We start from the raw sequence: 12081 nt of genomic DNA on the forward strand, positions 1-12081 counted from the left end.
AACAAAAGGGCAATGTTGGAGCTTTTAACAGGGGCCTCAGGCAGGGGAAAACCAACACTTGAGTATTACCACCGAACTTAAACTGTTCTCATCAATAGCTACTGGAACAACTTACTGGATTCTCCAGCACTCGTGATGGTCCCTTCTGGCTTTAAAATCTATGACTTTTTTCCAAATGTCACTGGAGCTCGTTTGGATTAAAACATCCCCCAATGGCACTTGAAGCCCAAACGCAGGAAGAGCCAGAGTGAAACTTTGTTGGTACTGGCCAAGGCAAATGAAGAGCAAAATGCACAACTAGTGAAAAGTGCAAGAGATTCTTAATTTCCTTTCAGGTTTAATGATCTGAGGAGTCAGCAGTAACACATGAAAGGATTTTTTTTTAACATGTCTATTTAACATGACAGCAACTCTTTACGTTTCCTTGATATAAAAAGAAATGTTTTCTCAAATGAACATTCTGTAGCACGTCCACCACAGTCTTGCCCACTTATTCAGCTGAGCATCTCGCCAAACTAAGCAGAGAGCTAATATTTTTCACTACATACCATATAAAGGTTAGGTGTGGTTAAGGGAGAGTAGTTTCTGTTAGTACGGGACTTTGGAGAGATGTGACGCTCTATGCACAGTAAGAGCCAATTACTCTATCGCTCATTAATAAATTAACAAACAGGAGCCTTGGCATTCAAGCCCTGATGGCCAGTGAAGTTAAGCAAGAACACACAGGAATCCCCACTCCTTTTACACTCAGCCATGAGAGTTGAGAAGGAACTCCCCAGCCCCCGACAGAGAGGCCAGTTAAGGTGCTGTCTTTTGAACGGCTTGGAGAAAAGTCCTCTTCCAGTGCTGTGCCAGGCAAAAGATTCTCCAGCCTGCCACGGTTTTACTGAAAGCGACAACCCCCATGCCCACCTCTCCCAGCCTGGATTTGCCCAAGTGCGACAGCTACTTGTGAGCCCTTCAAGAGCGATCACTGGCCCACGGCAGAAACATTCCACCAGAGCCAAGAGAAGAGAGAATCCATCTAAGAAAACGAGTGTTTAATCAGGAAACGAGAAGAGACCAGGGATAAGAAATTGATTACAGGAGAGTAATACCCCAGCCAAAGGAACACGATTGTACAACTCAGAACATCTGATGGAGCCAGCAGTGCCCAGGCAGCAACACTCCTGGAAAAGAGCCCCAGCCGCTCAGCCAGGCCTCCAGGCAGCTGAGCACAGTCCCGGTGCACGACTCTCCAAGTCCCAGCCTCTCCCATCAGAAGCCGATGCAGGGAATTGTGAAGATGGCTAGGCATCGAGGAGCTCCCTGCTACTCCAGCTTCTCTCAGCAGGGGGTGCTGCGAGGAATGGCCTGGGAGCTCTGGTTCTGCAGAGCGCGGCCCCAGCCTCCCTGACAGAAGCTGGCATGTGAAGAGAGAGAGAAGCCCATACAAAAAAAAGAAGTTTACACATTTATAAATGCCAAAATAAATATTTGTTTGAAGACAGACTCTCCCCGCCCTCAAACGCGCACACACACTGCAAACCGCTCGTGGACAGCCTCGAATTGAAATCAAGGATACACCGCAGGGAAGCCAGCTCAACTGCTTCTCATTTTCTCCCCTTTATGAAGGCCGTAGCCTGCGGGGGGTCGGAGGAAGAACAAGTGAAGCTGAGCACTGCTATGCGGTGGCGCTGGAGAGGAATGTCACGGTATAAATACATCAGATCAGTGGTTTCCAACAAGTTAAAACTAAAATAAAAAAGACACCATAAGGAACGATGGTGTGATTGGAACTAAAGCTACCCAGGGTGGGGGTCTGCAAGTCTGTAGCTTTCTGCCTGCTGTCATGGGGAGAAGGTGGTCATTTCCAGAGAGACCCTTTGCCACAGCTCCTTGGTCTGCTTGCTGCGCTTTAGGTTCTGGAGGATATCGTTGAACTGCATCATGCCCATGGGAGTCAAGCAGAAGGCGCTTCGGGCGCTGCGGATGGCATTCACAAAGTCATCGTAGTCAGCTGGGGTGAGGTGGATCAACCGGTGGTGGATGTACTGGGGGGACAAGGAGACAGCATTCAGATGTTTGCTCTCTCCACCTTAACACTGGCTGTGAAGTGCTCAGCGCAGGGCTCAATTGCTCCCAAGGTGAAACATCACAGGATTCTGCAATAAGGGTTACCAACACCAGCACCAAGACTCAGAGGCTCTGACCAGCAGGTTAGCTGCTACAACAGATGACACTGCTATGCCTCACACCCACGGAAACCAACAGGGACACTGAATGAAAATCCAGGTCTCCCACCTTACTCTGCAACAGGCAGCTACTACAAAGCTCCTGAAGGAGAGAACCTATCAGAGTGCAGCACAGAAAATGCCCATGAGATAAGGAAATCCCCCAGATCCTAGTCAGCTCCACACGCGCAGCCTCCACCAGGCCATGTGCATTCTGCAGGTTACACACAAGGGCCATTTATAGTTCCATCCACCTCAGCATGTTCACGGTGTCTGTGCCACACCTCCTTTCCACTGCTACCAGGGCAAGGGAAGCTATCCTTTTTGAAAAAACAAGAAGTCCTTGTGGCACCTTAGAGACTAACAAATTTATTTGGGCATAAGCTTTCATGGGCTAGAACTCACTTCACCAGATGCATGAAGTGAAAAATACAGGAGCAAATATAAATACATGAAAGGATAGGGGTTGTTTTACCGAGTGTGACGAGATAGATCAATTAACAGCAGGATACCAACGGAGGAAAAATAACTTTTGAAGTGGTAAGAGAGTAGCTCATTACAGACAGTTGACAAGAAGGTGTGAGTAACAGTTGGGAGAAATTAGTATTGGGGAAATTAAGTTTAGGTTTTGTAATGACCCAACCACTCCCTGTTTGCTGATACAGACTAACACGGCTACCACTCTGAAACCTATCCCTCTTGAGTAACACTGATGCTAAATTGCTGCAGGGTAACTCCATGATTTCTGCTCCAGGGGCCTGAATCAGTCACCCCCACCAGTCTCCTGGCTGAGGCCCCACTGCTGCTGGCCCAGTGCATGAGAGGATGTTCCTTTCACGTGTTTTGCAAAAACATTTCAAGTCAAGCTTCGGTAGTTCTCACACAGAGATCTGTTACACCAAACAGCCTCAAGGTGGCAGGTTAGTATATTCAACAGAGCCTTTAGATCAGTGTCCTCACCCCTCTGATAATTTATTCACGGAGCAACAGGTGTGTGGGTTGGTCCCTGGCCATTTTTGCCAGGACTGCCCTGGGTCGGAGGTACAGCCCTGCTATCCCAGCTGGCCACAAACTGGGATTTATCCTGTTTTCAATAAACCCCAGGATACCTAGGCACTCTCAGGGCCACTGGCCAGCCTGCCTCCTCTACACACCTGTGAATGGGAATGCGGGAGAAGGGGTGAAGGGTAGAAAGGAGTCTGGAAGCCTGAAGAAGGGGGGCCACAAATGGTAAGAGAGAAGACCCAGACAGAGGGAGAGAGGCAGCCAGGTTGGGCAGGAGATGTGGGGAGAAAACCTGGAGTGGGATGGCGGGGGGAAAGAGGATGCAAGAGTGAAAAATAAGGTAGAACTTGGAGACAGGAAGAAGTGGGTAAGGAAGAGAACAATGAAAGGTGCAGGGTGCATGGAGCAATGGCGTCAGATGCTCCCCCACAGGGCAGGAGACAGGAGCAGGCACCTTGAGGCAAACACTCCAGCTGGCAGGTACTGATAGGACAGGGAGGGGAAGAATGGGTACTGTGGCGTACTTTGGAGACCAGTTCAGAAAGCTAGACAGATCAGCCCAAATCAGAGCAGCCAATCAATTCCCCTCCCTCCTCGTGCCAGAGCAGTGCCTGCAGTTGCAGAGAAACTGGCCTGGCAGCTTTTGGAAGCAGGGGATCAGGCAGCACCCTACCTGCATGTACGCCTGCTGGCACCGCTGCACCAGCTGGTGGAAGGCTGGAGTGCGTAGGTGGTTGTGGACATGGGCAGGGTTGAGCCTCTGTAGTGCTTCCATGATGATCTCCTGCAGCACAAAAGGGCTCAGCACCCCCTTGGCTGCGCCAACGCAGAACTGATGTACATAGTTTACACCTGCACAAGGAAGGGGGGCAAGAGCAACAAGATGTCAAGGAGAGAGGAGAAAGCAACCCATGAGAAATCAAGCAGTTCCCAAGTTTGCAGCACTGGCTCCAGTTTGAGAGACCAGCATCTGAAGCTGCACTTCCCGTATGAGGGAGAGGCAGAGACCAGGAAACACAACCACACTCCAGCGGACAAGCGTTCACACTCGCAAGTATCTATCGGGGTGAGCAGAGATGGCCCCACTCCTGGTGTGGCTCCCAACTTGCATCCCTTTAAAGGAACATGAAAGGAAACTGTGCACTGGAGGGATACTCCAACTAGCAAGATACTTGGCTAGCCTCCATTTTCATTCCCTCTGCTTTCCCTCCTGGGACATGTGGACACACAACATCAAGTCCTTGATAAAACTGGACAATTTTGGAGTTTCCACCACTGCACTGTGACCAGTGCAGCTTCCCAGTGACACCAACAGTGGAAGCCCTAGTGTAGCTGGGCTTTGGGCATTGTCGTCTATGCCTGCTCTTCCTGCTGGCAGGGGTGGCTAAGTGAGAGAATCAGAAATTTGCTGTTCAGACCAGACCAAAGAGGGCTGGGGAAATAGAACTGGAGACACGCGCTGTTCAGAAATCCTGATGGAACATCATTTTGTTGCAATCTGCCAGCTGGCAAAATCAGAATGTTTTGTGGAGATGGTGCCATTTTGCTGAACTACCAAAGAAACCAGACAGGGTGCATGTGGGGTTCCCAGGCTTCCATGGTCCCAGGGCAGCCAGCCACGCAGTCTGCCCCAGGGCTGGAGAGCCAAGGCTTCCAGGGGTCCACAGCTGTGGTGCACTCCACTTGCCCCTGGACTCCACTCTCTTTCACAAAGAATTTCCTTTTTTTTAATTTTTGTTCTTTATTGAAAGTAAGTTTGGAAATATCGAAATCCTCAGTGAAACAGAATTGCCTTTCTCCACGCAGTTCTCCTGGTGAGTCAGGCATTTATCACTACAGAGGTCTCAGAGAGCATGAATACCAGGAAAGGCAGGGGTGGTACAGGGTGTCTTAGGTCTGTGTCTGGACTGCAACACTTAGGGGCCATTGAAAATGCCAATTAATGAAATTATTGGAGCACTGTGTCCTGTCCAACTCCATGTACTCTTTCAGCACCTTAGAATTTCATCCTTAACCTGCTACAGAATCCAGAGAGGTCACCATTGAATGGGCTGAGGGGAGCTGGATTCTCCCAAACACCCCAGAGAACAGAGGCAGAAGTGGACCCAACCAACTCTTTCTTGGTGCAGTTGTTCAATTCTGTGGCCCACTGATTCTGTCCTAGGAGATGAGAAAACAGGGCCTTTCCTCCAGGGCACAGAACCCTGCGTGCAAGGGCCAGAGAGCGCCCCTGCTCCTTACCTAGCTTGGCAGCTAACCCCAGGAGCCATTTCACATCCTCTGTGTAGGGCGGGCTGCGGGAGAAGTTGTTGGGATGGTCGTTGTGAGCTCTCCGGCCAAGCATCTCCAGTGCCAGCATCCCTGCAGGAAGGGGACAGTCAGAGTCAAACAGCATTCCAAACAACCAAGGAAGAGGCACCCTGCCCCATGGAGATTCTTCCCCTATCCAACTGACCTAGCGCTATACCATCCTGTAGGCTGACATCAGATTCAACAAGTACAGTTCCCAAACCTGAGGAACAGCTCTGTGTAAGCTTGAAAGCCCGTCTCTCTCACCAACAGAAGTTGTCCAATAAAAGGCATTACCTCACCCACCTTGCCTCTCTGATACCCTGAGACTGACATGGTTACACCACCAGTGCATACAGAGCAGATCCCCTGGCACCAAACAGCTCCCCAGGAGATAAAGTGCACACCCTGAAGATAACTAACACAGGTGGAGCTGAAGGGCAGCTAGCAACCCCATACCAATCCCAGGCTGGAAATCTCTGCATAGCAAAGAGCTCCCTGGGGCTGCAAAGGGACTTAATTAGCACTCTTGACAGTTCTGGTTGCATACTGGGCCCCAAATGTTTTGCTAGGTGAGCTGGCAGTTTGGTATCCTAGCAGCACATCTCAATAGCATTGCTATTGGTTCCCCTTTGTTCATGGACTCAGAGCTTACACAGCCAGAAGGGACAGCTGTGATCATGCAATCTGACCTCCTGCATAACACAGGCCATCGGACTTCCACAAAATAATTCCTGTTTGACCTAGACCATGTTTTTTTAGAAAAACATCCAATCTTGACTTAAAAATCGCCAGTGATGGAGAATCTACGACACCCTATGGTAAATTGTGCCAACAGTTAATTACTTACTCTTAAAAATCTGTGCCTTCCTTCCAGTCTCAAATTTGTCTAGCTTCATCTTCCAGCCTTTGCACATTACTGTATCTTTGTCTGCTAGACTGAAGAGCCTATTATCCAGTATTTGTTGTCCATATAGGTACTTCTAATCATATCAAGTCACTCCTTAATCTTGTTTTGGTTAAGCTAACCAGATTGAGTGCATTTTCCAGTCCTGTAATTGTACTTGTAGCTCTGCTCTGAACCCTCTCCAGCTAACCATTCCTGAGCTGCGGACACCAGAACAGGGCACAGTGGTCCGGCAGTAACAGACAATCTAAAGCAACACATTCAGCTGCAAGAGACAGACCATGCAGCTATGCTGCAATGCCCACACTTCTGTCATTTCAGCTTTTCCAGTCTGGTCACTTCTCTTCCTAGCTGTGCCCTCCCTCATCCTCTCGCTGGCTTATCACTTACAGCATCAATTTCAAGCTCCTTGTCCTCCCCTACAGGCCTCCACCCCATTCCCCCCAACATGTGCTCCCTCTCAGCCCTCATGATTCAGTGCTCTCTTTTACCGCTTCCACTCGGTGACTGTCATCATCCTGCCTCTGTGGCTGCAATCAGAGAACGGTTACTAACCTGTTTGTACCTGTTTTTCTGTGAGATGTGTTACACATGTCCCTTCCACTTTAGATGTGTGTGACCAGTGCACTAGCACCAGAGATTTTTCCCTTAACAGTACCTGTCGGGGCAGCACATGTACCCTCCGCTCACGCTGCTACACAATGACAAAGGACAGAGCTACTCCTGACCCGAGTCCCCTCAGTTCCTTCTGACCAAACAGACTTCAATAGATAGCTGTGGATTAGCAGATCTCTATCCGCTTCATATCCACAGATATCCATTTCTGCGGATTGCGGATCCAAATTTTATGTCTAAAACCCTGTAAATCTGTGGCTATCTGCAGGTCATTTTTGCGGATCGGATGCAGATACAAGTGACACGGGGTTGCAAAGAAGTGAGTGACTGCCAATTGGACAGCAGAAAGCAGAGAGAGCTACTAGGTGCACCCTGATGGAACTAATGGGCAGAACTTGCTGTTGCAGGTATAACAAATAGTCCAGTACATGTTGTATCGGAGCTTGGAACCAAGAAACACCTTTTTGCTGAGACCAGAGGGAGAATCTTTTCCACTTCAAGAGATAAGTGCACCTAGAAGATTTTCTACTATTCCAGAGGACATTTTGCACATCCCTTGAACAGAACTCCTCCTGAGGTATTATCCAGGGAGCATTCAGTCTGTAAGGTGAAGGGCTCCAGGTTGGGATGAAGGAGGTGACCGTGGTCCTGCAAGATCAGGTCCAGGTCTGGCAGTAGTGTCAGTGGAACCCAGGTAGAGAGGATCAGCAGTGTAGAAAACCAATGATGGTGAGGCCACGCCAGTGCTATGAGTATAATACAAGCATGGGAGTGTTTGGTTTTTAAGAGCACCCAGGGTAGAAACTGAACCAAAGGTATGCAGACATTAGATTTGTCTTTCCATGACAAGAGAGAAGTGTCCAGAGACCCCAAACTATGACCTCTCATGAATAAAGTTGATGTGTCGTTGGGTTGCAAACAAGTCTATGTGGGGAACACCACAGGGTTGGAAAATGTGTCTGATTTTATCTGGGTGGAGAGACTACTCATGGTGTCTGGTACATGATCTGCTCAACAGGTCTGCCAGACTCTTCTGGACATCCAGAAGGCAAGAGGCTTTGAGGCGGATTGAACTGTTGATGCAAAACTCCCAAAGCAGTATTGCTTCTTGGCCCAGAAGCAACGACTGGCTGCCACTCTCTGTTCACACAGAGCATCCCTACAGTGTTATCTGTAAGAACAGTTACCTTTCATCAATGTTGCTCTTTGAGACGTGCTGCTCATGTCCATTCCACATTAGGTGTGCATGCTCGCCACATGCATTAGTGTCAGAAGTTTTTCTCTCAGTGGTGTCCGTAGGGGACCGGCTCTGGCGCCCTATGGAGTAGCACACGAATATACTGGTATAAGAGGCACCACCAGCTCCCTGGGTTCCTTCTTGCCAGAACTCCGACAGTGGGGAAGGAGGGCGGGTCATGGAATGGACATGAGCAACACATCTCGAAGAACAACAGTTACGAATGGTTAGTAACTGTCTTTTCTTCTTCGAGTGCTTGCTCATGTCCATTCCACTACAGGTGACTCCCACGCAATACCATCGGAGGCAGGTAGGAGTTTATGAACATGCCGATTGCAACACAGCTCTGCCAACTCCAGCATCATCTCTGGCTTGCTGGGTAATGGCATAATATATTGTGAATGTGTGTACCAAAGACCACGTCACAGCCTTGCAGATGTCCTGGATAGGGATGTGCACCAGGAAGGCAGCGGAAGATGCTTAGTCCTAGTCTAGTGAGCCTTCAATATCGGTGGAGACACAGCCGGCTCCAGCGCGTAACAGGTACAGATGCAGGTGGTAATCCAATTTGAAATCCTCTGAGAGGACACCAGAAGACTCTTAATCCTTGTGCTATCACAATAAAGAGCTGGGTTGATCTGCAGAAGGGTTTGGTGTGTTCCAGGTAGAATGCCATGGTGTGCAGCTGCCTCTTCTCATTGGTTGTGTGAGGCTTTGGATGTGGGACCAATCACTTAGGAAGCAGGGTAGTGTTTTGGAAAACACCAGGTAGGAGAAACTGGGAACCTGTCCTTGATGAGAATGTCAAACTAACTGCTTGGTGTTCCCAAGCTGTTTGGATGAGCTCACGGCGAATGAAAGAGGCAGCACAGGTGATATTCTCCTGTAACCTTTCCCTTGTCCTTGAGACAAACAAGCATTCAGCAACCATGCAGGAGACTGGGATATCTCTGGAGGAAGGCATCCTCTTTAAGCAGCCCTGGTGGGCCCTGTGATCGTTTGGGGGTGGTGAGGAAATATTGTATGCTACCGCCCATCGGGCAATCAGGAGGACACACCCAAGGCTGGCGGAGGTGGAGCTTCCTCCAATTCCTCCAAAGGGAGAGTCACTGATGCAGACCACCCGTGTTCAGTACCAAGCTCGGTACCGGAAGCTGCATCCTGGAGCTCTTGCCATGCAGCTTTATGACATCTGCTGGAAGATGCAGAGGAGAGAGGGTTCATAGATAATCTGGAGGAAAACCCCCACAGGTTCCAAGAGAGCCACTGATACAGTCACAAAGCGGCTCCCTACTGGCCAACCAACACAGAGGCTCTGCTCGATACTCGAGGTGACTTGGAGGAGAATGATGCCTTATGTGATGTGGCTGCAACACACAAAACCCAATTTCTGACTATGACAATGATCCTGAATCATCCGACCAAGGAGGTGCGGAGACTCTTGGTGCCAGGAGTCTGGAGAGGACAGAATCAGGGAAATCTTTGCCTGCTTGCGTCTCGACAGTACTGTACAAGGGGGTACCTAGTGTCCAGAAGCGCCTGCCAAACTGGATACTGAATTCTTGTAGCTGGTAAATACATGCAAGAATCGCTCAGTACCGGATCAGATGTCTCTTGAACTGCCGGCATAGCTGGCACCAAGAGACTCAGCAGATGGCTTGTTGCAGCACATGCCTCAAGCACTGACAGCACAGGAAGAGATGATGATACCACTGAATGGTATTTCTCAGAGGTTGGTCTCAACGGCACCCATACCAGTGCTGGAGCTGTCTGGACTGGGGAGTGCCTTGGCATCAAGCACACGCTACCCTTCTTCCCAGCTTGTTCGTTAGACTGTAGTGCCAGAGACCATGATCTCCTAGACAACAGGTCCCTCTGTGCAGTTTTCAGTGCTGCTTCTTTGTTACCAGAGATGATGATCAGCATCAAGACTCTGCCATGACAGGAGGAATGCTCCTACCTAAAGCAGAGGAGCCTGGTGCCTTCCCACCCAAAACAGGAAGGCTGAAGGTAGGCGCTGAGTTGTCTCCATAAGAAGGTGCTTTAGTCTGACCTCCCAGTCCTTTTCAGTTCTGGGCTTAAAGTCCCTGAAGATTTGGCACCTGTCCCTGATGTGAGCTTCTCCTAGGCACTTCAACACCTGGAGCACAGGTCATTAAGTGGCACTGACTTCTTGCATCCATCACAAGGTTTGAAGCCTGGGGACTGACATATGCCCTGGTACTGGGTGTTGGGACCCCAAACTGCCAGTAACCATAGTGTGCATTTAATACACCAGTTTGAAGAAAAGAGAAACCTACTAGTAAAAAAACTACACCCAGTATAAACACTCAGACAGAGGGAACACTTGCATAGCAAGGTAGACAGCACCAACAACCATCACAGGCGGTAAGGATCTGAGGGGGGTTCGGGGCAGCTTTGCCCTTTATACCATGGCACAGCAGCACAAGGCTGCCAAGGGTGCATGGGCCACACAGACAGGTACCGCTAAAGGAAAAATCTCCGATGCTAGTGTATGAGGCTTGCGCACCCCTGAAGTGGAATAGACATGCACTCACGCAAAGAACTCCCCCCATTACAGGCTGATGAGCACCTTCTCCTCCCTCAGAGCACTCCTGAAAAGCCACTTCTCTTCCAGGCACCCTTCCCTTCCAGTTTCTCTCCCCAGATTTACCCTGGCGCTCCCTGCCCCAACCTACTGTCCTGTGTCTGTCGTCCCTGTCTCACAGTAGACACCCTTCAGGGAACGTGTTTGTAAAATTTACAGCACCATATAAATTAATATGATCTGTGACCAGTCACAGGCCCTGGGGCTCCAACACCCCCAGGCCAGTGACAGTCCAGGTCGGGTTTCTGGGGGATTATTTATTGTCTTGTAGCCAGTTTGCCCAGGAATCCCTATGGGCACATGCGTAGCCCAGGGAGAGCGAGAAGTGGAGGCATGGCCATAGCTTAACAGCTCTGTTAGGAGCAGCAGAAACTGAATCCCAGTCTCCTGCATGGCTGGTGAACACTCATTGGCCTGCAGAGCTGTATTTCATTTCATCCCCTTCATAACCTACCAAACTCCTGGACATCCATTTTCTGGATTATTGGACTGTATCCCCATTGCATGTCTATCTACTTTTCCTGTCTGCATAGCTACAGCAGACTGACAGTGCCCAGTAGAGATACTGGACAGTCTGAAACTGCTCTGCCTCTACACCTCAGAATCAACATGTGACAGTGAACAAGCCTTCCCCAGGGGACCATGGTGCCATCATCACCAGACTGGTGCAGTAGGGAATTACCATACAGCGGTGAGAGCCTCCTGCAGCCCTGCCCTGAATCCCTCTCGAGAGGGCCATGGGAGCCACGATTGGCTGTTCTTACCAACTCGGTAGGCAGAGTGGAGGTAGTGCAGACCCTGGGGGCTCACAGGCTGACTGTGCTGTTCATCCTCTGAAGGAAAGCCCCCTGTAACAAGAGAGTTGGGCTGCGAGGAAAGAGCCGTCAAGGGAGCCCCCTGAATTGCTGGGAATGTTGACCCTGCATGGACACTCCCTACTGGAAAGAAGAAACAGCAGCATGAGGACAGACAACCAAGCTCAGGAAAAAGTTCTTAACTCACTTTCTCCCTCATGATACACACACCCCTTTCTCCACCCATGCCATCCTGCTAACTGCCCCATCTGAAAGCTGCAATCATACTGGTGGAGAACAGCAGATACACCTTTTAAGTGGACTGGAAAAAACTAGGCTATAAGGCACAGAGTGGAAATAAGACCCATATTTTGCTTAAGAAACAGGGACTGAGTCTTCTAAAGAGGGTCAGT

At 49.6% G+C, this 12081-nt stretch overlaps 1 protein-coding gene across 10 annotated transcripts in view; it reads right to left on the reverse strand.

Annotated features, from left to right (window-relative positions):
• Window positions 1–1025: 1025 nt before the first annotated feature.
• Window positions 1026–12081, reverse strand: part of ZSWIM8 (zinc finger SWIM-type containing 8) — a 135068-nt gene continuing 124012 nt past the window's right edge. For 6 of the 10 annotated variants that reach the window (XM_032778294.2, XM_032778295.2, XM_075072846.1 and 3 more), the window contains 4 exons: window positions 11639–11812; window positions 5460–5579; window positions 3892–4070; window positions 1026–2033 (listed from right to left, as the gene is read on the reverse strand). In XM_032778294.2, the coding sequence (XP_032634185.1) occupies window positions 1830–2033; window positions 3892–4070; window positions 5460–5579; window positions 11639–11812 (677 nt within the window). In that variant the 3' untranslated portion in view covers window positions 1026–1829. Of the gene's footprint in view, window positions 2034–3891; window positions 4071–5459; window positions 5580–11638; window positions 11813–12081 lie in introns of those variants that run through there. The other 4 variants (XM_032778298.2, XM_075072844.1, XM_032778296.2 and 1 more) reach the window with 3 other exon arrangements.

This window comes from Chelonoidis abingdonii, chromosome 16, assembly GCF_003597395.2.
Source record: "Chelonoidis abingdonii isolate Lonesome George chromosome 16, CheloAbing_2.0, whole genome shotgun sequence".
Lineage (NCBI taxonomy): Eukaryota > Metazoa > Chordata > Testudines > Testudinidae > Chelonoidis > Chelonoidis abingdonii.